The sequence below is a fragment of the Eremomyces bilateralis genome, assembly GCF_010015585.1.
Source record: "Eremomyces bilateralis CBS 781.70 unplaced genomic scaffold P152scaffold_11, whole genome shotgun sequence".
In the NCBI taxonomy this organism is placed as follows: domain Eukaryota; kingdom Fungi; phylum Ascomycota; class Dothideomycetes; order Eremomycetales; family Eremomycetaceae; genus Eremomyces; species Eremomyces bilateralis.
In genome coordinates, this window is record NW_022985077.1 from 613,500 (window position 1) to 638,348 (window position 24,849).

A 24,849-nucleotide genomic window follows, 5' to 3' on the forward strand; every position below is an offset into this window, starting at 1 on the left:
GGTAAAGGTCTCTTGGTGTGTAGAGAATCAATTCTACCGTGCGGATAACATGCGCTGAACTTTCATGAGAGCAAGTCGCATTGCTTCTCATTCCGTCAACTTGCATCTACTCAAAAACGGGAGCTTGTACAGCAGCACGGCAACATTCCATTGCCAGTTATGTATCCCGTATCCCGCAGAAAACCCATCCCAGAATCCAATAGCCAACCCACCGACTCCACCAAACCTCATAATCACATAACCACACACTTCTCCGCCCTCTCCTCCCCAGCCTCCACCCCACTCGTCCGCCTCCCCGGCCTCCCCCCATGTACCCCCGACGTCCGTCTCGCCGGCCTCCCCCCCATCTGCGGCGCAGGCCCCATCCCAGGTCCACTCCCCATCCCCACCCCACCCGGCGGATACCCACTCCCAGGCCCATATCCACTCCCGGGCCCATACCCACTCTGCGGCGCCATCCCACCCCCTTGCTGCCTATACGGCCCCTGCCCCATCTCGCTCGACACCACCGGCGCCAACGGACTACTCGGATGATCCATCGGTGGAACGTACGGCTGACTCCGACTCGCCTGCTCGTAGCTCGGCGGCGGCGCCTCTCCGCCCCCGCTGCCAGCACCACCTCCATTGTCATTTCTATTCCCATTGCCATTCCCCGCACCCCGCCCTGTTCCCTCCGTCGTCCTGACGTTTAGATTCCCCGACCCACCCGGGGCCCCACCCCCGCGTAGCCGCGGCGGAATCAGTGGCCTCACCTCGTTCGCCGTGCCCGCGCCGCGGCCCGCCTGCCCCCGTCCCTGCCCCTGTCCCTGCCCCTGCCCCTGCCCTTGCGCCCCCGAGCTGTCCTGTGAAAGGAACTGCGCGGAGAGCTCGTCCTCGCGCTTGCGCTGCGCCAATTCGCGGCGATGGCGGTCTTCTTCTTCTTCCTGGAGCTGGAGGGCAAGGGCGAGGTCGTGGTCTTCTTGCTCGGTGCGCTGGCGGGCGGCGGCGGCGGTGGCGTCGCCGAGGTCGTCGGGGGGTTGGGTGGAGGGGGGAGCGGAGGATTGAGTGGGGAGGGTGGAGGAGTGCTTGGAGCGTCGCTTGCTGTCCGTGACGGTCTCCCAGCCGTCTCCGTCGGTGGGATCGATGTCTATCAAGTTGCGGACGGGGTGGGAGGGGTTGCTGGCTGCAGCGGGTTGTTTCCCGCGGCTGATTTCGCCGCTTTCGTGGCGTTCCATGTTGCCGACGACGCGGAAGTCGCCGGCGAAGAGCTCGGAGTCGCGGCCTTTTACGTCCACGAGGCTTTCCCAGACGACCTCTTCGTGGCTGGCGTAGCCGGCGTCGGTGACGATGGTGAGGAGCATGCCGGAGGAAGGTTCTTTGTAGAGGGTGTTGAAGTGGTCGTTGCGGAAGAGGATGGCAATTTCGCCGGGACGCATACGTTTTACCATGGTGATGAGACCGGTGTCGGTGAGTTGGGTTGGCCAGCGACCAAGGAAATCTTTGATGAGAGAGAGGTCGTCGAAAAGGGCCTGCTCCTCCTCTGAGAGGGTAGCGCCGGAGCCGAGTCTCTGGAGCAATTCCTCTTCATGGAATTGGATGTTCTGGGCATCTTCGTAAGTTTGAGCGCTGCGTTCGAAGGACACCGATGCTCTCGACCCCGGAATCGGCAACCAGCCGTGAATCAGAGGGATGTTAAAGGTGGAGTACAGTTTCATCTCCCGGGTCGACTCGAAGGTTCCAAGAGGGGCGGATGAAAGGGATCTTCGGAAGAGGGGGTGGATATCCGGGTCCTCTTCAAGGGGTTGGGTGCGGTTGGCGCCATTGGGGTTCGAAGAGGCTGGAACGAAGCGGGGATTGACATTCATGCCGGTGTGAAGTGTTACGAGGAAGCTGTATAGCTCGCCAACATCGGGAAGTCCCTGAGCTGCGCCACCTCGCCGTCCTGACATCAGCTCATCAAAAACAGCGTCCAGAAGTAAGCCGAGCGAAACCTGCTCTCTTGGTCGTAGTACTTCAATCAGGGCAGTGTTCTCCTCTGCCGGAGTTGACAGCACTAGAGCGTTGACAAGAGCCAATAGCGGACATGGACCGTTTAGGTTTTGAATCAGAATGGGCGATACCCTGAGTTTGCCTCGTCCACTGTCGGCGGTCGAGTCAAACCAACGGATATTCTTGATTGCATAGTGCTCTTTCCGCTGACGAGAAGTACCGGTAGCGGATAATGGACTAGATGTCTGCGGTCGAACAGGCTTCGCGGGTGGCGCTTCTGACGGGACATCTGCAGGTCTCAGCGGCTGTGGCGGAGGATATTCGGCTTGGATAGCAGGGGGGGGTGGCTGAGGAGGAGGGAACCCATGTTGTTGCTCGGGTCGTGGAAGTTGAGGCGGCTGATCATTTAGCGTTAGATTTTGCATCGGACCAGTTGTGATGTCAGTATGCCATTCTTGTTCGGCTCGCTGTTGCTGCTCTTCCAACGCGGCACGTTCGGCTGCTGCATGGGCGTCTCGTTCGCGCTTCATCCTTTGACTCTGTTCCCACTCCTGCTGTTCCTGCCAAGATCGTTGATGTGCAACGGGGGAGCTTGGGCTGGGCAATCCGCGACCCCTTGAGGAGGCAGCGTCAAGGCCGGAGATGTCCATGCCGGGGTGAAAAGGGCTTGATGGTTCGGATCCATGACGGCCGATGCCAGGAGACGCATCTTGCGAGGATACGGGTATCAAAGGCGGCTGCTCCAATGTAGGGGAGTTGGTGGCGGGTGGAGGAAGGGGAGGAGCTCGTTGCGGTGGGCCGTCGATAGGCGATTTTTCCGAAGGTAGCTCAACTGGAGCTTGGAATTGCTGGGGTAAGGAGGAGTGAAATGGGTTCGTGCTCGTCTGGGGCACGGATGCCCATACGGCGGACGTGTTCTCCTCGCCGTATGAGGGGGAGACAGTCGTCGGATGATTGTTCTGTTGGATGTTGAGGAAGGGATTATGAGATTGTGGCTTCGCAGCATCTTGTCCGGAGATATTCGTATGTTCCACCGTTTCCCAACCTGGCGACAATGCAGCATTGTCTGATCGTAGACTTTCCTGCGATCGTTGCGGAAGTCCGCCAGGCGGTCCAGCTCGCAGGGTTGCGGGCACCTTTCTCAGCTCTTCCTGCTCCGACTCTCGTGAGGTTGGTCGATTGCCGATCTGCAGTGCGGCTGGGATTTCGTGCTTGGGCTTGCGCTGTCCCTCGTCGGCACTCTCCCAGTCCGAATTGGTAGGAGAATTCCATTCATCGTCATCCTCGTCAGATTCATCATGCGGTGGGGGTGGTACCGATGGAGGAGTTTCGGTCGCTGGTGTAACTGGGTATGGCGCCGTGTTCACCGGCTGTCCCTGACCAGGCTGTCCTGGATTGACCGGCTTGCGGGTCACCATCTTCGCTGAATATCTTTCGTGAGCGCTTCCGGGGTCACGATAGGGAGTGAAGGATAGCACAAGAGGGAGCAAGTCGAAGGTCGCATTGGGATTATGGAGATATACGATAGACTCGGTTGCGTAGCCTTGGGGGTAGACGTAGTCTCTATACTATATATGGGCTGAGGAGGATACGAGGCTCAATACCAGATGAATGCAGGGTAGGTTACGTATGTTAGGGAGTGGAGAGAGGCAAAGAGACGCAATGAGGAGGAAGGATGATAGGCACTCGATCATTCATAGGTGATCATTCGTAGATGATGGTCGGTGCTTGTCAAGGTTGATTGCTTCATTTGCTTGGACAAGGCGGACATGACGACGCTCTCAGCCTGGAGTAAACGCCACACTGAACGCCACATTATTAGCGCCACACTTGAACCGCCAAAACTCGTCATCAGCCACACTAGAGGCTCTTCCGGGTAGTTTTATATGAAGGCGAATCGGGGGGCCTGGAATTATTTATTATGGATCAATCACATACTCCCAAGTCCCAATTGCTCCGAAAGAGAAGGATACGCCCGATAGATATATCGAGCGAATGGTCTGCTCATAAATCCTCGTATACGTAAATCCAATTCAGCTTCGATAGACCCAAAGTGGGGGAAGCGGCATCAATGAACTCATGCATTGAGCCGGATACTTATGTGATCCTTCGCTTGCCCTCAGAACAGTTGAGGATAGTGGAGGTGAAGCCTGACACGTACGTTGATTGTTTATAACCTCGTTCAAATATATACCTGGTTATGGTTGCTGATAAATAAGGCTTATAGACTCATCACCATCCCTAAACTCGGGTCCTTTCCCACCAATCTCATTATCGGACGACCCTTCCACTTCACATACGAGCTCCATGAACGGAGACCAGATGAACCCTTCTCACGACTACGGGTAGTCCCCGCCAACGAACTCCATGGCGACGCGCTCTCCAGCCGTGACGATGCGCCCGACGGTGTCGACGATGGTTCCGACGAACCTGAAACGGGCGCGCAGTTCGACATCGTCGCTGATGACGGATCGGTGCTCATGCGCAACAACCGATTGACGGTAGACGACGCCTCGCGCCAGCACCTCACACACGAGGAGATCGAAGAGCTCAAAAAAGTCGGCACGGGATCCGGGATCGAGCTGATCAAGACGATCATGGCGTCGCATGCGGCGCTGGGGGAGAAGACGGAGTTCTCGCTGGCGAAGTACACGCTGCGGAAGTCGCGGAAGTATCTGAAGCGGTTTACGATCTTGCCGTTGGACGTGACGAATTTGGCGGAGAGTATTTTGGAGCGGGAGGCACCGAAGATTATGGAGTTGAGGGAGGAGACGGTGGCGTTGGCGTGTGCGTGGTCAAATGCGCATTGGAGCGAGGGGACGGGGGAGGAGATGACGGGGAGGTGGCTGGTCATTGACGACTCGGGTGGGTTAGTGGTCGCGGCGTTGGCGGAGCGAATGGGGATTCTCTATGAAGACAAGACCGTGGAACTTGAGGATGGAGATGACGGAGCGCCAAACGAAGCAGACGCAAACCCGGACTACACCGCAGATACTACCAGGGGCACCGAACCCAACGAACAACAACCAAACGAAGCCAACCCCGCCGGCGAAACTCCCAACGGTCATTCCACCCCGCGCAAACCTCCTCGCCCCCGACCCGACGGCCTCCCCCTCAACCGCAGCCACCCCGCCGCCATGTCTGCCACCACTAACACCCTCACCCTCCTCCACCCCAACCACCAACCCAACATCGGCCTCCTCCAATACTTCGGCTACGACAACTCCGCCCCCGTCTCCTCTCATCCGCTCTACACCCACCTCCGCACCGTCTCCTGGCTGCAACTCCTCCATCCGTCCGAGGACCCCACCTACATCGAACCTGACGTCGTGAGCGAGGACACCCTCGCCGCGATGAAGAGCGGGAAGCGCGGGAATTACTACCGGAAGCGGAGGCGCTGGCAGCGGGTGAAGGCTGTGGTGGACGAGACGCGCGGGGGCGGGTTCGATGGGCTGGTGGTCGCGAGCTTCACGGATCCGAAAGAGATCTTGAAGCATACGGTCCCGTTGCTGAGCGGAGGCGCGAAGGTGGTCATGTACAGCCCAAACGTAGAGCCGCTGACGGAGGTGGTGGATTTATACAGCAAGGAGCGAAAAGCCGCGTACCTGGAATTGAAGAGGGAGCCGGAGACCAAGACGACGCAAAACGGTGGGCATCCAGAGTCGCACGATGATGATGCGGAGAAGGAAATGGACGCCGACTTCCCCGTGGACCCAATGTTGCTGTTGGCGCCGACGCTGCAGACGGTGCGGGTGAGAGACTGGCAGGTTTTACCTGGACGAACGCATCCGATGATGACGTCGCGCGGCGGAGCGGAGGGATACGTACTCACGGCTACACGGGTCATCCCGCACTCTGGCGCGGTGGAGGCGAGAGGGAATGCGTCCAAGAGACGGAAGACGGAAGCGTCGGCGGGGCCGTCGGAGGTGGATTCGGACGCGGGGATTGAGGCACGGGCGAAACGGGGGAAGCTGGAAACGGGTTCGGAAATGGAGGTGGAGGTATAGATGGGGAGCGGAGTCACGGTGGTCGGCGATAGAATAGACTTAAAAAAAAAAAGGCGACACAAGTAGTAAGCCCCGTAAACGTTCGAATGCCAATACATATTCATTGAACCTCATCAACAGCTATCGTCGCTCAGAGCGATTTCCCCATAAACTTCCGTTTCGTGAAACTCAACCACCACTATCATTAGGTCAGCAACTCTCCTTCAATCTCGCGTACGGCCTGCCTACCTTTGACGGCGTATCTCCGTCAGCGTATACCTTCGCTAGTAACCTCACCGCAAGCTCTTGTCGCATCTGTGAGATATACTGCCGTAGCACCTCCGCCTCGTTGCGATCTCGTGGCGGTTCGAAGGCTTGGTTTAGCGGGAAGCTGGCGTCGCCTGGGATGGAGAAGTTGGTGTCGAGGGCGGTGTTCATGACCGACTGTTGGATATATCCGTCAGCATTTCTCGTCCTCTCCCTTCTCTCCAAACCAAATCCCCTCGCCCATCAATCCCCAGAAGCCCATCCAACTCAACAAAACAGAAACAGAACCAGTACCCACCTTCTCCGCTTCCCGCCGACTCATCCCCGACCTGATCTTCCCCAGCGCCTCGCTCACGAACAGAATCCCATAAATCAGCACCCGGTCCGCGGGCCCCTTGATCTCGAAGTTGCGGAAGAACGTGTTCGCGCGGAAAAGCGAGAGGATCTCGTCGAGCGGGTCGTAGGACTCGTGGGAGGCGTCCACTTCGGTGACGTTCGGGGGGAGGGCGGGGAGCTGGAGGGCGGGACCGCGGGTGCGAGTGCGGAGGGGGAGGAGGGCGAAGTTGCCTGGAGGGTTAGTAGGAAGGGGGGAGAAAGGGGAAGGGCCTACCGATGAGCTGTTGGTTCGGCTCGTCGAGGAAGACGGAGTGATAGGCCTGGTAGATGGGTTAGATTCGGGGGTTCGGGGAGAAATGGGAGAAATGGGAGGGTCGTACAGGCATTGTGAGGATGTTTATATCATGGGCAGACTAGATTTCCACATACGAAGTCCACAACCAGTCTGTGGTTTGGTGTAGTAGGTAGAATAGCTTCAATATCAAGACGACAGTGCTCCGTCCAGTTCGTGGGGCGCTGCTGTCGTTGCAGCCACAGCAGCTAAGGGCAACGTCAGTGTCAGCACGTGACTTGGATAGGACCTGACTCGTGAAATTCCACTAAACGCGTGTTGCGCGACTCAGACGCGTCAACGACATGGACATCGACGACAACCTCACCGCGAGCGTTTAAGATGAACTGATTCCCGATGAGCTGATGCTCAAGCCAGAGAACAATTGATTAATACCTTCAAATTGCCAAGATCCCACTACAGCCACAATGTCGGACATCGATGAAGTCCACATGGACATCGACGCCGCGCCCGGTGCGCAATCCATCACATTCTCCTCCGAGACGAAAGGCAAAAGAAGCGCAGCCAACCTTCCAGTCGAGGCAGAAGATACTCTTCCATGGGTTGAAAAATATCGACCGAAGACGCTAGATGATGTCTCAGGCCACCAGGATATCCTGGCGACCATCAATCGCTTCGTCGAAAAGAATCGACTCCCGCATCTCCTACTATATGGGCCACCGGGGACGGGGAAGACGTCGACCGTGTTGGCCCTGGCGCGGAAGATATATGGCAGTAAGAACATGCGGCAAATGGTACTGGAGCTGAATGCCAGTGATGATCGAGGTATCAACGTCGTCCGGTATGCTTGAATCGACACCTCCGGTCATCCTCATGTCTAACGTATCCAGGGAACAAATCAAGACCTTCAGCAGCACCAAGCAGATCTTCACCGCCGCCCCCCAACCCGGCGATTCCTCCCTCGCCTCCTTCAAACTCATCATCCTCGACGAAGCCGATGCCATGACCGCCACCGCCCAAATGGCCCTCCGCCGAATCATGGAGAAATACACCGCCAACACCCGCTTCTGCATCATCGCCAACTACACCCACAAGCTCTCCCCCGCCCTCCTCTCCCGCTGCACCCGCTTCCGCTTCAGCCCCCTGAAAGACCTCGATATCCACCGCCTCATCGACCGCGTCGTCGTCGAGGAAAATGTCCAGATCGACCCCGCCGCCGTTGAGAGTCTCGTCAAGCTCAGCAAGGGCGACATGCGCCGGGCCCTAAACGTTCTGCAAGCGTGCCATGCGAGCAGCACGCCGTTGCGTGCACCGGGGGAGCCCGCGCCGGACCCGACAACGATCCGGCGGGACACGATCACCGAGACGACGATTTACGACTGCATCGCGTCGCCGCATCCGGAGGACATCGTGCGCATCGGAGACACGCTGCTGAACAACGTGGACGTGACGGGGTGCTTACAGACGATCAATGCGATCAAGGTCGCAAAGGGGTTGGCGTTGGCGGATATCTTGACCGCGTTGTCGGAGCACTTGATGGGGGCGGGCGTGCCGGCACAGACGCGGGTGACGTGGATGGAGGGGTTGGCGGATATTGAACATCGGTTGAGTGGAGGGGGGAGTGAGATGATTCAAACGGGGGCGATGGTGGGAATCATCAGGAAAGGGGCAGAAATGGCAGGGTAGGCGATGCCTATACCGGTAGAGTGAGTGAGTGAGAGGGTGAGTTGGAGTCTCTTAGCCCGATTAGAGAACTGAATGATATGTTAATGTCCTGTAAAAAATAATGCCACACCGCCGGTTCGAACCCGCGTCCTCCCCTGAACTATTTCTTCCTCCCTCAAGCTCTATCTTGCCCACCCGAGCCGCTTCCACCATCAACCACCATTGGTACCTCCAGTCCAGTAGCAAAAGTGCAAAAACTTACCCACCTTCTTGGGTGAGTGTAGAAAGTCAACTATCTCGCAGGTCCCAGGTGTCTGTTCCATGGGACTAGTATCATTTTTTCAGCTGTACTTGATCCACGTCAGTCGTGAAACCAACTTGACCATTTCCGCTGGGAGTTAAATTGGCAGGTTTAAATATATACTACATTTTCACCTTATCTCCGCATGCGATTGATTCATCCTTCAACCACTGGACCTTGGACACTCATGATAGATTCTACACGCGCAGTAAGTCATGGACATGACCAAGGCACAAGCAAATTCCCTTGCTGGCTAGTAGGTCTCCGGTGGTATGTTCAGCAAACCAGTGTCGTCCACCTGGATGGCGACTAAGGTAGACGTGGAAATATCGCGAGCTCTACATCCTGCGCATGAGTTGGTAAGCAAGAGAAAGGCTTCAGAAAGATAGTACGCTTAAAGGAGATTGATGAAATATAGCCCTAATAATGTGTAGGAGGCGACTAGGTGCTTTACCCGCAGATAGGAAGGTAGGTACTATCTTGATAAACCAAATCTGGCCCTAAACCCAATCCCCAGAATGGAAGTTCGTCATGGCCATCTTCCGCTAATTTTCCGACCAGCAATAGCCAAGAATGATACAATGGGTATCTTCAACTGCGCCAAGACTCACTCATCTCACGTATCCACCGCATCCCAAGTTCCTCCAATGCCGTACCGGTCGCGTATCCTCCAGCTCCACACACCACCACAGCACCTCCTTCGCCTTCCCAATCTGACCGCCCGCCTCATACGCCCTTGCTAACGCAAACCACGCCTCGGAGCAATCCCACCCCGACCCAAGCTTCGTGAGCGACGCCAATAGCCCATACGCACGGTCCCGCGAAGCGAGACGATGCAGTTCCTTCGGTGAAGTCGGAGCCGGTTCGGGGATCTCGAGCGGTGGAGTCGATTCCTTGGAGGTTTCCAGCTTGGGTGTCGTTGGGAGGATCAAGGATTTCGCGAGCAATTGGGGGAGCGCATCTGGCGAGTTTTCTGGGGGCTCGGGGGGGATTTTCTCGTCGTAGATGTCGAGGAGGAGCTCGGAGAGACCGATGATGGCGAAGCTGTGGTTGGGCCAGTAGGTGAGGGCTTTTTCGTAGCAGAGCTGGGCTGCGAAGGGGGAAGCTTGGGTTTGGGCCATGGTACCGCGCTAATGGATGGGATATTAGCATTCATGGTTAGAGAGAGATGTGAGGGGCGGTGACTTACCTCTGCCCATACGTCTCCCCAAAGCTCATCTATGCTTTTCGAACAGCTCCAACTCCTGTTCGCTAGCGCTCTGGCACTGGTGTTTTGGTTCACGGTCTCGAATTCGAGTCGCTCAACTAGCGTGGCAGCCTCGTCGGTGGCGCCTTTGGCTTCGCTGTACATGCCAGCACGGCTGTACATGCCGGCAACGAATAGCCAAATTTGAACGAGCAGAGCGGTTTTATACCGCTTTTCTTGGGCCTGAGGGTATCTTGGCTGTGGTTCGTGCCCGTTAGAACCCGGGAGTTGTGCAGGTAACCGAGTATCCTGCCTGGGGGGGTTGTCTAGGTGCCCGACTGGGGCTGGGGCTTGATCGGGGGCGATATTGTGACCGATAGCAGGGAGGATGCCGGCTTTGGACTCGCGGTGGTGGGGCCCATCCGTCGGAAGCGGCTCATCTGAGCCTTCGTGGGGCTTGTGGTTCTCGAAAATGGAAGAGGCGCCGGAAGTGCTGGGTCGACCCTTTACCGAACCCTCTCGACTTGGCGGATGTTTCTTATGTAGCTTAGCACTTGCCGACCGCTTCACGGCCGCTGCTTGAGATGCTTTACGTCCCATGCTCTGTCGCCGCTCTGGCGTTCCATCGTCCCCAGTGACTTGAATAGTGGGCGTCATGGTGACCTGCGTCATTCGAGTTCGCTGTGTTGCGCTTGTACCTGGCCTTGACTCTGTGATACTGTCCGATGGAGCGGAAATGGGAGAGGCGGTTTTCGGCCTTCGGAAGCTTTTGCGGCTGAATATGCTTCCTTTCACCGTCCCATTAGCACTTGGCGGCGGTGCCAACCCGTTTGACGGCTTGATGGTGTCCGCATCTGGGTTCCCGAAGAGTCTGGCGTAGAGAGCGAAGAGTTCTCCAGTAGATTCCACAGCAACGTCTGAGCCTTCAATAGTCTCGAGCAAAGCAATCTGTGTCATCTTGATCTGCAATATCCCTTCTTTTTCAAAGCCATTCATATCATCAGCGATCCCTTTCGTTGCAGCTTTAAGATCCATTTCCGAATCTGTACTGGCTCGCATACCCGCTTCTGATCGACCGAAGAGTACAACCGTATCGTGGAATTGATCAAATGCCGCCTCACAAGCTTTAGCTGCAACTGCGTAATCCGAGCGAGAGGATAACGCCAGGGCCAGTAAATGCCACAATGGCATCAACTGCCTTTCTCGCTGAAACATTGACGAACTTGGGCCTTGAGGGTATACCGAAGGGGTTTCCCCGTGGTGAACAGGCGCGAGGGCTTGTTTGGCCACCTTGATCGCATTCGGGAGATCCCGCATCTCCGCCATTTGGAAGGCCAAGGAGTATAGATACTCTATAGTCTTTGGTTTTCCAAACCGAGGATCAACAGCATTCCGGAAACTCTGGATTGCCTTCGCTTGGAGCCCGGCCCGTGCAGCGACGTCATAGGTCCAGCGCGCCCAATTCGACCTGCTGATGCCAATGGCGTGGTGAGCAAGAGAAACGAATTCTGGAGAGACTTTCGGATCGAGTTGGTGCTCAGTTTGTATGCTACCCTTCGACAGACGCCGGATCGGTACAAGCACATGGGATTTCAGCCACCTCTCAAATTCGTCACAGATCTTTTCGGCTCTTTCGGCTTCCTCGAAGGATCCGTACCGACACAAGAGCTTGATAGTCTCAGCATTGGTCCATATGAACGCATCAGGCCCATCAAGGGACGGATCCTCTTCCCCAGAATTCTCGTCTCGTTCTCTCCCTCTTTTTATGATCTCCGAGTAGGAATCAAATGCTTTCATTGCCAGGTCGAACTCGGTTAAATATGAATGGACCGTAAAAAGATGTCGGAGTATTTGAGGGCTGTGGAACGTTTTGGTCGCCGCACGGTAAAGGATGTCGAGTACTCCGCGTGCGATGGCCTCCTTTCCACCGGCGCCAAGTTCTTCGTCCTGCCATGATGGGCCACAGAGGATGCGCCAATTATCCACAACAGCCTCCACCCACATTTCCACGTCCGAATTCCGTTCGTTGGCTTTGGGAAAGGTTGTGCTCTCCAAGATGAGCTTCTCGTTCGCCGTTTCAACACTCTTCAGTTCCGCCCTTTGTTTCAGCCTCGAGCTTAGGTAGTCTTGTGGGGAGAGATCATTTGCGCTTCTGACAATTGAAGGCTGCAGCTCAGGGGAGTTTGCATCGCAAAGTATATTTTGACGAAGCATTTCGGACAGCGCCTTGTAGTACGCCACCCATACATCCTTGTGCGATTGATCCTCTTTGAAGTTTGCTCGGGATTGTTGCCAATGTTGTGTCCATAATCGGAACCCGCCCATCATAGCGCTGAAATCCACGGATCCACCTGAGCGGAGTGGGATCATGGAAACCTCGCACAGTCTTGAGAGCACTCGGTTCGTCCACAGACCGAGCTGAGGTGTCATCTGTGAGCCAGGCGTTGGAAGCACCGGCAACAGAGCGCTATACGCTCGTGCAGCTTCAGCATGGCCTGCTGTCTTCTCTAACGCTTCCCCTTTGAGGTATCCTCCCTTAACGGCGCACACTTGGATCCATTTGCGCGATTGTCTTGCGGACAGTGGTATGCTTTCTAAACTCTCGGGAATATCATTCGGTAATCTCGATATTGCAAGTGCCGGCTCCCCTAAAGAGTGGTGGACCCAAGCAAGGCACACGCTTGCTTCGAACGCGTCTTCCGGGATCGACTTCGCGTCTTCGATGGCGGTTAGGAGCGGTGGGATATGTTTCGCTAGATCTGTGTTTGAGGTGTCGGTGTCCGTAGCGAGCCATTCAGCAATGTGTGCCTCCACTCTTGCGGTCAATGCTAGGCCTTGGAAGGATCAGCACTGTAACACCCAGAACAAAGGGGGACTCACATTTGCGATTCGGCGCATGCTTCTCGATTTTGCGTGCGAGCTCCGGCACCAGCTGCCATTGCCCGTTACAGCGTTCGAGATCGAGTTGGGATATATACCGGGCGGCTTTTCCTCCCTCATGATTATGTCGGAGCTGCAAGACCCTCCAAATTAATAGAGATCTCATCTCGGGGCAGAAGGACCAACTTGCCATGATGTAATAATGTATTGCGGTCGCCTCAAGAGCGACGCCAAAGGATTTATAATGCGTCCATGCCTCAGAATATAGATATTCACAGTCTTAGAAGGGTCGACCGTGTTCAGCCAGGAAATAACTAGACGAGAAGTTGCTCCTCAGATATTTGAACACAAGTACAGCAAGCAGGAGGTTGGTTGATATGAGGATCGGCATGTCACAGCCAAAAGTTGCTGGAACACAATGTCGACACCTTAGGCATCAAATACGATATCAGATTCTCAGCAATTGAAGATTTCTAAAATATTTTGCACCTCGAGTGTTTGTCCTTCACCATCTCTCATAATTTCTGTTCATCGCAGCTGTTAATAATCAGCTAGGCCTGGGTTTTGTTTAATTGAGGGCTCGGTTCCTTCATTTGGACTTACTCCGTGGAAAGAATGGCATCCAACCTCCGAACCATCACTTATCGACTCTCCTCCACTCCAAAACATCTCCTCCCACGAATTGCGCCCCAGCTAGTATCATTCCTCGCTGAGAGCAAAGATGCAATTGCATTCGATCAAGGGAAAGGGTCGGAACTTTCCATCCTAGCTCATAAACTTCGAACCCAGCTTTCTGCATTGCTCCAAGAAAAGAGTGTCCACTCGAGATGGACCGCCTTGGTCCTTATTAAGACCTACCTTGAGATTGGGGAATGGGATGCAGTCGAAAAATCTGCAAGCTGGGTTCGGGGCGTACTGCAACATTTCCAGAGACCAAATCCCCTATCTGTCAAGCATTTATGTGTTCTGATCCTTTCAAGAGTCTTCCTTCTTTCTCAGGGTCATCAAACGTTCATTCGTGAAGTCGTCACACCTTCTCTATCGGCATTTGCAACTGCATGTCTCGATATACTAGGGACGACAAAGTACAGCCCAAACTTCACTCGTCAAAATGATCTCTTTCAGTCCGTCTTGTCCTGTCTTGGCGAGCTAATCCCAAATCACGCTACGTCTTTTCGTCCTTTCGAAACGAAACTGAGAGGCATATTGAAAGGGATTGCTTTCAATGACACCGTGTATATCGCAGAAAGTACCCGACAAAAGGCTGTGGATTTTCTGGTCGAGCTACACAGATGTGCCCCCAGGTCGGCCGGTGCCGAGGAAAGGAAGAAAGCGGTCAAAACATACGTGACCGAAATTCATGACGTCCTGTCTATCCTCTTCAGGGGCGTGGGAGAGGAGCATCAGCAACAATCTGCACAGAAAAATGGATTTACATCGCTTGAGGATGACCCATTACAAGACGACCCGACCCCTGCCGGGCTCCCTGGGTGGTCAGGGATCACGCCGGGCTTCGACAGAGGAATTCGCCTGCTCCAATTGCTCAGGGCATATGTCGCGGTCCCATATCCCGATGCCGTCGACCTCCGGCTGGGTCTTGTAAATGACCTGTTGGCGAGGATACTGTCTATGAAGGGTCCAGGTCCCGGAGAGATGGCAACTTGGGAGAAAGCCGGAAAGTTCAATTCTGCAGTCAGCATGGAAGAAATGAACGAGCTCTTTGCCCAATTGCCACTGTTCCATCTCGCCGCGATTGACATCGTTCTTTCCATCTCCAAGGTGCTTGGGACGGCCTCGTCCAGTGTCATGGCCCGAACCGCCGAGGACCTGAATTGGCTATTTACCACTAAAGCTCCGTCCTCTCAACTCCGACGTGCTGCGTACGACTTTTTATCGGCTTATATCCGCACCAGCGGACCAGCCCTCTCCAAAGATTCCATTTCCGACTTAGCTCCGGTCATGAAGTCCTGCTGCTCTGACCTCGTCCGCAATTTGGAGGCACCGAGTCAGGAAGCGAAGTCGAACGGCGCTCCCCAGATAGAGGCGTTCACGACCTCGAAACAGAGACAAGGGAGCCCAAAGGAGTTGGACGCAGACCTATACCACGCGGCTTACAAGCTCTTGCCTCGCTTATTCAGCCTCCCGTCCAAGTACGTGGCTTCGTCACTTCGAGTACATTTCGACCAAGCCGCCCTCCTCCTTCTACATGAGGAGGCACTTTGCCTGAGCGCCGCAAACCCTCCCGCGGAAAATGCAAGCATACTGCCCCTGGCCAGAAGGTTACTGGGTTCCGTCGATCGACTCGATACATTGACTCGACCTCGTCAACCCGTCATATCCTCCACGTCTGGGACCTCGGACTTGGATGAGAATCAACTGCCTGCATCTAACATTGATGTCCAAAATACAATTCGGGAGTCGAGGCACGGTGATCCGATTATTACTATGTCGGAGGATGAACCCCATGGGCTTGCGCCCGAAGTTCAAACCACTATCATGGACGAGTCATCCGATCCCATGCAAGACATCCTGCTGGCTCAGCATGCCGCTATGCCTTCGAACGGGGACCATGATAGCCTACCTCCAGACACGGCACGGGCAACGAAACGGCACCTTGAGATGGAGGAAGAACAATCCAAACGCCAGCGTCTGGATGTGCAAAGCTTGGGAACAACGACGACTCTTACCTCAACGTCAACCGTGTCAAAGACGTACCCAGTGGAGTCTGGCATTGACTCCGAGATTTCAAGCAATATCAAAAGCAAAGCAGAACAGCTCGCCAAGCCGGTGGCTACTGCTACGCCCGCGCAGAAAGCGGAGGCAATTCAAGAAGTACAGGAAGAGCAGACAAGTGACGATGACAGCGACTTTGAGATCCCACCCCTTACAATGAATCCCGACGCGGATCTTGAATCCGACTAGAGCCCGGGAGCAATTTTTGTCTAGTAAATCTGGTGGATTGTGGCTATGAACCATACCTGTCAATAGATGCCCTTCCTAGAGCTACCCTAGGTTTCTAATTGAAAAAAGAGCCTTTTCCTTGGATGTCCTCGTGTTAAATTCAATGCACCCCTCGATCCCTATCCTCATGCTCATCGATCCAACGATTGACCCAAACACATCTCATAATACATCCCCCTCCTCCCCATTAACTCCCGGTGGTTCCCCTGCTCCACAATCTTCCCTTTATTGAACACGAAAATCACATCAGCGTCCTTGATCGTCGACAACCGATGCGCCACCGCCACCGTCGTTCTCCCCGCTTTCGCCCTCTCCAACGCCGCCTGCACCACCTTCTCCGACTCGGTGTCCAGCGCCGATGTCGCCTCGTCCAACAACAGTAGCCTTGGTTTGCGGATCAGTGCACGAGCGATCGCGATCCGTTGGCGCTGACCGCCGGACAATTGCCCGCCTTTCGAGCCGCAAAGCGTGTCGAATCCGTCCGGTAACGAGGTGATGAAGTCATAGATGTTCGATTGCTGCGACGCTTGGATGATCTGCGCTTCCGTCGCGTCCGTCTCGGAGAGGCCCATGGCGATGTTCTCCCGCACCGAGGCCTGGTAGAGAACCGGTTCCTGTTGGACGAGAGATAATTGTGCGCGGTAATGGCGCGGGTTGAGCGCCGTGATGTCTTTGTCGTCGAAGCGGATGACGCCGGAGACGGGGTCGTAGAGACGCTCAAGGAGGGCGATCATGGTGGATTTCCCGCAGCCGGACGGACCGACGAAGGCAGCGAACTGACCGGGAAGGATGATTGGGCTGATACCCTTGATGACTTTCGTACCTGGTCTTCTTGGGTAGACGAAATGGATTTTCTCGCCTTCAATACCTCCAGGAGCGTCGGAATATTTCTCGTGCTCATTGGAGCCGTCTGCTTCGCGGACGATGGAAACTTTCTTTCGCAGCGCTAGGATGGTGTTGGCAGCGGCTTGTCCTTTGGTAATGCTCGTGGTGTAAGAGAAGAACGCGGCACCCGCTTCCTAGAATGAAATCGTCAGCCTTTGTTATCATTATGGGCCTCACAAGATAGGATAGCTCATACCCCTGAGAAGATGACGGACACAAACACAATAAAGAATTGGGTTGTGGTATATTCCCCGAAAGACATGAGGCGACCACCATACCTGTCGCAAAGTAAGCACTTCCCTCAACAGTTCATCCAGGAGACTTTACCAGAAACCCAGCGCCATAGCCAAGAATGTCACCGATTGCGACAGGGCGTACCAGAACATAGTCCACATTAACGCTCTCGCCGAGTGTCTCGCCACTCCCGCAACCTTTTCCTCGAACATGCCGACCGTGTGCTTCTCCAAAGTCAAAGAAGCAACAGTCCGAATGGCCGAAATCGCCTCCGTCGCAAACGCAGTTCCTTCTGCAAATCGTGCACCCGTGGCATCAGCCAAGTGGGTCTCCAAGCGAATGCGTAGGTAGCCACAGAAGACGAGGACCGGTAGCGCGCCGAACACAACGGCCAAAGCAAGGCGCCAGCCCACGATGAATGCTAAGATTGAGCTGGCGGTAATGTTCACAAAATTAATAAGGATCAGACCGACGTTGAACCCGAGGAGATCCATGAGGTTTTGCGGCTCGGATGCGAGTTTCGAGACCAGTGCTCCAGTGGCATGTTCTGGGGCGTCGAAATAGGCAATATCTTGCCGCATGAGACTCTGGAACATTTCCAGGCGGTAATGCCGAGCGCATACCTGCAATGCTATTAGGCTTAGATGCTTTATGGATAAGAACTAGAACTAACTTGAGCGATGGTGTTCGTTGCCCATCCTAAGATGCCGTACGCAGCGAGGTTCCCCAGAGCAATGATAAAGAAAAGGAGTGAGTTAAAGTTACCCTGCTTGATCATCTCTTCGCCTTCTAACTGGAACGTGTTAAAGACTCGGGAGAAGACGATGGCCTGCGCTGGGTACGTAGCACCTCCAATGATGCAGACGATCCCCGTGACAAGCAAAGCTGGGTAGAGTTCTTTGCGCTCAGCCAGCATGATCCACAAGCTCTTAATAAGCCCATATTGCAGCTTCAGCTCAAGTTCTTTACCGGAGGTACCATCCCCTTCTCCAGGTTGGAGCATAGTCCCGAACCTACCCAAGGTCATCCTGGTAACCGGCTGCTCCATGTCATCATCCGCGTCATCATCTTCGGAGTTGCCTAAGTCTTGAATCCGGACAAGTCGGGCATAGATGCCGTCCGCCTCGATTAACTGATCATGGGTGCCTTGCTCCGTAACAGCCCCATCCGAGAGAACTGCAATGTTATCTGCATTTCTGACTGTCGACAGCCTGTGTGCGATGACAAGCGTCGTCCGGTCTGCGGACACGTTATCGAGCGCCTTTTGTACGATCTTCTCAGCTTTCGGATCCAAAGCACTAGTTGCTTCGTCAAGAAGCAGGACTCGTGGGTTAGAAATAATACTGCGGGCAATCGCCAATCTCTGCTTCTGGCCGCCGGAAAGCATCATTGCTCGTTCGCCGACCTGGGTCTCATATTGCTGTCTCTTCAATTAGCGAAATGTATTGACTTCAAGAGGAAGGTTCACAGTACCCATGGGAGTTGCTCGATAAACTCATCTGCATATGCCGCTTTACATGCCTCTTTGACCAATCTCTGTTTCTCTTCGATAGGTAAATCCACCATATCGGTGCCTTCCAGGCCCAGGGCCACGTTCTCAAAAATGGATCCGGTAAACAGTACGGGCTCCTGAGCGACAACCCGGATTTGACTCCGCAGCCAACGTATATTCAGCTGGGTGATCTCGACACCGTCAAAGTATAGATTTCCTTCGCTTGGGTTGTACCAACGATTCAGGAGGCCTACCAACGTACTCTTACCCGACCCACTGGGACCGACGACCGCCGTTGTCTTTCCGGCAGGAAAATCCAGATTCAATCCTTTCAGCACAGGCACATTCTTTCGAGCTGGATACGCAAAACGCAGATTTCGAAGACGGATGTCTCCGGCACACCTCGCCGGCCGTTTACCTTCTTCGGACAATGCGTCGATTTCAGGAACTCTGTCAATCGTCTTGAACATTGCCTCCGCAGCAGAAGATGCCTTCGTGACGACTAAAATCTGAGGAGCAATTGTCGTCATCGCCGTGGCAGCCACGACAACTGCGAAAATGACGCTAGTACGCAGTTAGTACGTCCTAGACAATGGATAGGTGTCGATACATACGTTACAATATCTCCTGGATTGGTGATCTCGCCACTGCCGTACATTCGAATGCCCTGCCAAAATGCTAGGCTGTAACCCGAGAAAATGCAGAAGAACTCCGACGAAAACAGAATAGCGTAGTTCAGGGACTTCTTGCGGCCGAGCTTCTCCGCATCGCGCAAGATCTCGTCATATTTAGCACTTAGCTTAGGTTGCAACCAGAACGAGTGGACCGTCCGGATGCTCGAGAAGACATCCTCAGCAAGAACACTGGCTTTAGAAAGGGTTGACAAAAACCGGGCATCTTGCTTCACGTCCACCCCAACGCAGACGCTCGTGACGAGCAAAATTGCAGGAACAACCGCCATCGTAATCCCAGTGAGCTTAGCGTTGACGTTAAATGCAACGACAAATGCGGCGACGAACGTCGCGGTGCCTTGAAGGGTTAATCCAAGCTTCTCTGATATGCCTTGGTTGACCTGGTTGCCATTCGAAGTGATCTGGGTGGGGATGGACCCGGGTCCTGACGTGTCAAAGAACGCGATATCCTGACGAACGACATGCCGCAGGAAGTCAATCCGCAGAGCTTTTGTCGTTCGAATGGCGGAGATAGAAATAGCCACCTTGAGACTCGTTAGTGCCGTTGGTTCCACAAGATGCATGGCTGTCAAACCGTGTAGTAGTATATGAGAGCGAACTTGGCGATGAACAAATACACAAACCATAGCCTAAAACTTGTCAGTATGGCACTTTAAATAGACATCAGATTGTCATGGGAAGGTAACATACGCCCACCAACCCAGAGAAGATCGGAACTCGTCTGGGGTGATTGCACCGATGGCAAAGTTATTGAAGACAGTCACAAATTTGCCGAACACAAGATCCATCAATGGAAGCATTGTGCCCGCTGCAATAGCAGCGAAGAAGCTGGTGCCATTTAAAATCCATCCTAAGCGGTCTGTATATTTAAAGATTCGCTATAACGTCATCAACGGTTTGCCCAAGTATCGCCAATGGATCGTCGTGCGACTTACGAAGTAGTTTCCCAAAGCACCTCCCTCTTCCTTTTGATCTTTCAAGTCGTCTTGGGGTTTCTTCGATGTATCCCACGAAGCGATGCTCGGGCATTTTTCGTCGTTATCGGTCATGTCTTCAACAGAACGCAGGACTCATGGTGCAGATTAAAGACTGCAAATGAAGAAACGACGAAAGTTAATGAAAAATGGATACAGGAATCACGAAGGACAAGAAGTCTTAGCAACATTAACCTGCGGAGAGTTTACCTATCTAGTGCATTTTACCATCCAGGTACGTCGTACGGTCTCCGCGCAGACGGCGATCTGATGGATGATCCATCATCTTGCGGAGTATCAGAACACTGTCCAGATCACTAGTAGTAAGGTAATAATCCTGGCTGCAGCATCTTGAGTCTCGACCAAGCCGTTGAATTTCGGATCGACATATTGTGCATCGTCGCTCAGGTTTAGAGTGGGTGCTTGGTCTTGGTTGTCGTCAATCTTCATCCGTGCTGGACTCTTGGACTCTTGGGCTTCTCCGCCATTCGATTGATGGCAATTATACAAGATCTGTATCACCCAAGTCATCTTCAATGATTTCATGAGAATCTCGATTTCATCGAATTCGTCTAATGTGGACGATGCAGCCACGAGCACCACCACCAAAGAACTTGAACTTGAAACGTTTGGATTCCGAGGGCGTAGGATGGGGATTGGACCCTTCCGTCTCGGTCATAGCGTCTTTTGTCTCCTCCGTAGTCCGTATTTCCGTAATTATCTAACTGCTGCTCTAGGGAACTCGAATCTTTCTGCTGCAATCATTTTATTCTATTTGGATATAATTCTCAATGGGGCCTCTATAAAACTACGAATCGATTTACCTTGTTCCCTATGTCTTCCTAAGTCCTGATCAGTGTCTTATTCGTACTCTACCACCCTTGTCCTTCGTGGCGAAGCCGCGAAGGGGATTCCGCGGATCCCGGACTCCGGAGGGTCGCGTGGTGGCGCAGGGCTACAAAGTACAACTTCTGATGGTTAATAATAGCGCTAACTAGGATTTCAACAATAATACCTGCCCAGATGTGACACCACCTGAGAAGAGCACGGAAACCGTGGGAGCCGCCAGGAATATCAGTTCGTTGGATGACTGCTGCGTGCCGGGATGGAAAGTGAGATGGCGGACGCGACAGGATCTAGCCTGCTTCTTAAAGCGGTAAGGCTCGAAACATGATTCGGAAATCAATGTATAACAGCAGTGGAGTTCTTGCTGATTTATCATTGTACAGTGTGACAATTGCAGGATCAGGAAGACTCGATGTGATAGAGGGAATCCGTGCTCGAGCTGCAGAGCCGCAAACCAATGTATGGCAAGACTAGTCAACAAACGAGAAAATTGACTGACCGGACCAAAGCATGTAGGACTACCTCACAGAGGCCAAAGGAGTCGAAGCATCGTGTGCTCATATCGTCTCAATAGTATGTCCAACGTAATTTTCAAATCGTCGTCGTTTGTGGTCCTTCCAGTCAGCGTTATCATATGTTATTTGCATATCGGAATTTCAACACCATTCAATTGGTGTCTTGTGGATACACTAACTTAATAGCAGTGAGCGAAAAATCGATCGCATCGAAGAAAAGCTGGTAGATATCGAACATCTCCTACAGAACCGGAGTCTGGTCTCAGAACACTCCAACGATGGCGCATCGACGAGGAGTGGGAAGTCCCCCAATGCACCAAGCGGCGATGGGATCTCTCCCGCATCACACATACCGGATCATCCGACCTTTGAAGGCGATTCATCGCTCAGTGCTCAATCTACCTTTGCTCACGAGTTCCTTGAGCGAGCGATAAGCAGAAATTCATCTCAAGATCCGCAGATGGCTGAGGCGCTCGCTTCGCTCCGGAGCATGGTCGACGGGCAAAATGAGCCGGCTCCAACCCACAGCCGCTTCATTGATCCGAAAAACTCAGGAGCCTCATTCGCGCTGCCGCTACCTCCCAAAAGCCTTTTACTGGATATACTTGCGAGATCCAAAGGTTTGGCCTAGCGGATCAGGTCTGATATCTCCGGCTGATAGTTGCAGATAACTTTTTCGTTGCAATGTTCCTACCATCTCTCGACCAACTCCGATTCCGCGAGATCGTTGAAATTGCATACGACCGCAAAGAGGAGCTCACTATCACGAAAGGCCTACTTTTCTTCGGCGTGGCCCAGTACATGTTCCTCGAATTTGGTAAGACGGGCCCGGACGGACGACAGGGCGATGAATTTCTCAAGCATGTTGCTTTTTGTCGACGGAACTTCGAATATCTCTTGTCGTCTCTACCCCTGCTCTTACCCGCCACCTCGGAGAATATCGAGGCTCTACTCCTCGCCGCTTCGTATGCGGTGGAAATCTCGAAACCGTCGTTATGTTGGACCATAACCACCAATGCCGTTGCAATGTGCAAGACCCTCGGATATCACAGAATTTCTTCAATGAAGAACGATTCGCAAGAAGTCAAAGCGAGTAAAATGGTCAATTTTTGGCTGTTATATATCATCGAAAAAAGCCTCGCGTTGCGGCTCGGTCGAGCATCAAATATCCACGACTACGACATCTCTCTTCCTTCAGTGTCCTCGCTCTCTTTCGAAGGCTACCCATTCGGCCAGGTTCTGACTTATTGGGTTCGGGTCGCGGAGATCCAAGGAAAAGTCTACGAAGAGCTATTCAGTCCAGGAGCATCGGGGAAATCCGAATCCGATCGGACCCGGTCTGCTCGTTTTTTGGTGTTCGAGATGGATGACGCTTGGAGCAAGTACCAAACTGTAAGAGAGAGCCATATCCGTACGCAGAACTTGTCAACTGACTGTATCAGCTTTCATTTCAACCCGAGTACGGCGAGTACATGAACGTCCTTACGAAATCAGATCAGGTGGCCCATCAGTCCGTGCTTGTCTTGATTCATCGTGCGATGCCTCCCGACGATTTTTCTACCTCTCAGTTTAGCTCCGAATGCCTCGAAGTCTCGAGGAAGGCCTTAAAATCCCACGAATCCACAAGTAAACACTTCAAGGGCAAGGGCGAGGAGTACTGGTCCGGCTACCTACACTGGTGAGATTATCCTTCAAAACCCGAGGAGTTCAAATACCTAATATTGCATCCAGGGCTGTTCTACAAGCGCCATTTACCCCATACATGGTCCTTTTCTGCCACGTCATTGCCTCCAACGACGATTCCGACCTCCAGTTGCTTGAAAGCTTCGTCCAATCTCTGAAACCATCCAAACCGCAATCCGAAGGTATTGAGAAGATGTACCGACTATGCTACGTCTTCCATCAGGTTGCCAAACTCTACGTGGACTCTGGAAGAAAAGCCGTCGAGATGGACTTGAGCTCTTTGGAGACCCCCGGTAATGCGGCTGCCGACATAAACTTCTCTTACGGGCACGGCCAAGGGAACGCATTCGATCCGTATGCCTTTGCGCTGGCATTCGTTCCAAATGCTCCGTTCGCTGGTGACGTCAGCGGCGATGTTCCGGTGGTCCCCACGGATGGGGATGCAATGCCGATTGACAGTTTGGGTGACTGGTTTAACAGCCACCAGCATATCATGAGCTTGCTTGAAAACGACATTCCGGAACAGTAGGGGCAGAATATGCCGATGGGATGAAATGGACATGATAATTTTTCCGGGCGGTGGAGCAAGGGGTGTAGAGGCTTCATTCTGTTTAACTTCGGCCTGATATACTGACAATAGCCTAATATTAGACAGTTATGGCGCATCTCATCATGGAGACGGGAGACAGATAACGACGAGCATCGGGAGGAACTCACCCTTTGACTGATTAATGAGATGCACGTCTTGGCCGGAAATGGGTGCGCACATGTATAGAATTTCGTATAATACTAGGGATTAGGAACTGAAATGACATGATTGAACCTGCGCTTTTCAGTTGTAGCTGGAGTGTGCCCGGATTCCGCTTTAATACGGTGCCTGGACTAGGTCGAGGCTGATCCGAGGATCTGTCGGTTGGACACATCATTCGATGAGATTGGATGCTTCACGAGAATATAGATTGGAATCTAGTGGATAAATTTATACGAAATACTCTGCACAGAATATCCAATCCTAACTCCATATCGAACCAGTTGCGATGGAATTGCGGGAAGGATAAAATAAGCATTGCCAAAGCTTTATTTGCAATCTAACTACTATCCAAGACTTCGTGTCTCGGAAGTCGGAACTACCACTTTACTAACTATAACTACCATAACTACCTTGAGCCAATCTACCACTAACTATTATGGTTCTTCTGCCGTACATGTAATCATAGAGGACTACAATTACCCAACCTTACTACCAGACTCATTACAATTCGCCCCTCTCAATACTCATACCATCACTGCACAAGGTATCCTTACCTTACGGTACTCGTAGTCTCGCTTACTTTCGTCCTCCCGCCGACGATCCGGCAGCTTGCGAGACAGCGATCGACCTTCCACATCTTCCAAGTTTTTGTCCGTATGGACACGACCTAAGGCTGCTCTAAGCTCCGTGAAGCTTAGCCGGACGCCGCTTCGGGTGAAGCCATGCATGGCTCTGCTCATGTCCCGCCTCTCGTATTTCGTGTGCTGATTCTCCGCCCCATGATTGGGTGATCCTTGCGGAGGCATCCAACGTGCATGTGGAGAACTATTGGAAAACCGTCATTTTATGTCAACGGTGTGGAAGAGCTTGGGGTAGCAGTGCAGAGGTTTTAGGAAGGAACGGGATCGGTTAAAATGATCATGGCGGCACCTCGT

The 24,849-nt window shown here is 53.4% G+C and overlaps 8 protein-coding genes across 8 annotated transcripts; 4 read left to right on the forward strand and 4 right to left on the reverse strand.

Annotated features, from left to right (window-relative positions):
- Window positions 1-2: 2 nt before the first annotated feature.
- Window positions 3-3,699, reverse strand: P152DRAFT_46035 (uncharacterized protein). The gene is made up of 2 exons (XM_033679885.1): window positions 539-3,699; window positions 3-199 (listed from the first exon to the last, which is right to left on the reverse strand). The coding sequence occupies exons 1-2, from the start codon at window positions 3,384-3,386 to the stop codon at window positions 111-113; spliced, it is 2,937 nt and encodes a 978-aa protein (XP_033533724.1). The 5' UTR covers window positions 3,387-3,699; the 3' UTR covers window positions 3-110.
- A 198-nt stretch (window positions 3,700-3,897) lies between these two features.
- P152DRAFT_437170 (uncharacterized protein) lies at window positions 3,898-6,087 on the forward strand. Its single transcript, XM_033677574.1, has 2 exons — window positions 3,898-4,125; window positions 4,196-6,087. The coding sequence occupies exons 1-2, from the start codon at window positions 4,040-4,042 to the stop codon at window positions 5,973-5,975; spliced, it is 1,866 nt and encodes a 621-aa protein (XP_033533725.1). The 5' UTR covers window positions 3,898-4,039; the 3' UTR covers window positions 5,976-6,087.
- Window positions 5,997-7,050, reverse strand: P152DRAFT_459052 (ARP2/3 complex, 21 kDa p21-Arc subunit). The gene is made up of 5 exons (XM_033679602.1): window positions 6,938-7,050; window positions 6,832-6,877; window positions 6,520-6,788; window positions 6,204-6,398; window positions 5,997-6,153 (listed from the first exon to the last, which is right to left on the reverse strand). The coding sequence occupies exons 1-5, from the start codon at window positions 6,941-6,943 to the stop codon at window positions 6,106-6,108; spliced, it is 564 nt and encodes a 187-aa protein (XP_033533726.1). The 5' UTR covers window positions 6,944-7,050; the 3' UTR covers window positions 5,997-6,105.
- Window positions 7,051-7,199: 149 nt separating this feature from the next.
- On the forward strand, window positions 7,200-8,535 carry P152DRAFT_437176 (P-loop containing nucleoside triphosphate hydrolase protein; the record flags this gene model as incomplete). Its single annotated transcript, XM_033677575.1, has 2 exons — window positions 7,200-7,690; window positions 7,740-8,535. The coding sequence occupies exons 1-2, from the start codon at window positions 7,317-7,319 to the stop codon at window positions 8,533-8,535; spliced, it is 1,170 nt and encodes a 389-aa protein (XP_033533727.1). The 5' UTR covers window positions 7,200-7,316.
- Window positions 8,536-9,173: 638 nt separating this feature from the next.
- On the reverse strand, window positions 9,174-13,233 carry P152DRAFT_418118 (uncharacterized protein). Its single transcript, XM_033677099.1, has 4 exons — window positions 13,072-13,233; window positions 12,882-13,014; window positions 10,005-12,835; window positions 9,174-9,945 (listed from the first exon to the last, which is right to left on the reverse strand). Exons 1-4 carry the CDS (start codon window positions 13,072-13,074, stop codon window positions 9,427-9,429), a joined length of 3,486 nt encoding a protein of 1,161 aa, XP_033533728.1. The 5' UTR covers window positions 13,075-13,233; the 3' UTR covers window positions 9,174-9,426.
- A 145-nt stretch (window positions 13,234-13,378) lies between these two features.
- P152DRAFT_459054 (uncharacterized protein) lies at window positions 13,379-16,025 on the forward strand. The gene has a single exon (XM_033679603.1). It carries the CDS (start codon window positions 13,497-13,499, stop codon window positions 15,801-15,803), a length of 2,307 nt encoding a protein of 768 aa, XP_033533729.1. The 5' UTR covers window positions 13,379-13,496; the 3' UTR covers window positions 15,804-16,025.
- P152DRAFT_46176 (multidrug resistance protein 3) lies at window positions 15,889-20,428 on the reverse strand. The gene is made up of 9 exons (XM_033680194.1): window positions 20,081-20,428; window positions 19,836-20,023; window positions 19,720-19,774; window positions 19,068-19,669; window positions 18,435-19,017; window positions 17,635-18,381; window positions 17,055-17,584; window positions 16,924-17,005; window positions 15,889-16,861 (listed from the first exon to the last, which is right to left on the reverse strand). The coding sequence occupies exons 1-9, from the start codon at window positions 20,192-20,194 to the stop codon at window positions 15,974-15,976; spliced, it is 3,789 nt and encodes a 1,262-aa protein (XP_033533730.1). The 5' UTR covers window positions 20,195-20,428; the 3' UTR covers window positions 15,889-15,973.
- A 994-nt stretch (window positions 20,429-21,422) lies between these two features.
- Window positions 21,423-23,692, forward strand: P152DRAFT_449879 (uncharacterized protein; the record flags this gene model as incomplete). The annotated part of the gene is made up of 5 exons (XM_033678136.1): window positions 21,423-21,538; window positions 21,670-22,100; window positions 22,142-22,872; window positions 22,923-23,158; window positions 23,212-23,692. The coding sequence occupies 5 exons, from the start codon at window positions 21,423-21,425 to the stop codon at window positions 23,690-23,692; spliced, it is 1,995 nt and encodes a 664-aa protein (XP_033533731.1).
- Between the last annotated feature and the right edge of the window lie 1,157 nt (window positions 23,693-24,849).

What these genes read in the sequence shown, in the direction of transcription:
- P152DRAFT_46176 (XM_033680194.1), bottom strand. Translation starts at nt 20,194, where the DNA reads ATGACCGATAACGACGAAAAATGCCCGAGCATCGCTTCGTGGGATACA. An exon ending in CAACGAACACCATCGCTCAA is followed by an intron (nt 17,585 to 17,634) that starts GTTAGTTCTAGT and finishes ATAGCATTGCAG; the next exon opens with GTATGCGCTCGGCATTACCG. An exon ending in TGTCCGTCATCTTCTCAGGG is followed by an intron (nt 16,862 to 16,923) that starts GTATGAGCTATC and finishes ATTTCATTCTAG; the next exon opens with GAAGCGGGTGCCGCGTTCTT.
- P152DRAFT_418118 (XM_033677099.1), bottom strand. An exon ending in GCATGCGCCGAATCGCAAAT is followed by an intron (nt 12,836 to 12,881) that starts GTGAGTCCCCCT and finishes GATCCTTCCAAG; the next exon opens with GCCTAGCATTGACCGCAAGA. An exon ending in GGGGAGACGTATGGGCAGAG is followed by an intron (nt 9,946 to 10,004) that starts GTAAGTCACCGC and finishes CCCATCCATTAG; the next exon opens with CGCGGTACCATGGCCCAAAC.
- P152DRAFT_459052 (XM_033679602.1), bottom strand. An exon ending in GTCGGCGGGAAGCGGAGAAG is followed by an intron (nt 6,399 to 6,519) that starts GTGGGTACTGGT and finishes TATATCCAACAG; the next exon opens with TCGGTCATGAACACCGCCCT. An exon ending in ACGGAGATACGCCGTCAAAG is followed by an intron (nt 6,154 to 6,203) that starts GTAGGCAGGCCG and finishes ACCTAATGATAG; the next exon opens with TGGTGGTTGAGTTTCACGAA.
- P152DRAFT_46035 (XM_033679885.1), bottom strand. Translation starts at nt 3,386, where the DNA reads ATGGTGACCCGCAAGCCGGTCAATCCAGGACAGCCTGGTCAGGGACAG. An exon ending in TCAGCCGTACGTTCCACCGA is followed by an intron (nt 200 to 538) that starts TGGATCATCCGA and finishes TGGGTTGGCTAT; the next exon opens with TGGATTCTGGGATGGGTTTT.
- P152DRAFT_459054 (XM_033679603.1), top strand. Translation starts at nt 13,497, where the DNA reads ATGGCATCCAACCTCCGAACCATCACTTATCGACTCTCCTCCACTCCA.
- P152DRAFT_437170 (XM_033677574.1), top strand. Translation starts at nt 4,040, where the DNA reads ATGAACTCATGCATTGAGCCGGATACTTATGTGATCCTTCGCTTGCCC. An exon ending in GTGGAGGTGAAGCCTGACAC is followed by an intron (nt 4,126 to 4,195) that starts GTACGTTGATTG and finishes TAAGGCTTATAG; the next exon opens with ACTCATCACCATCCCTAAAC.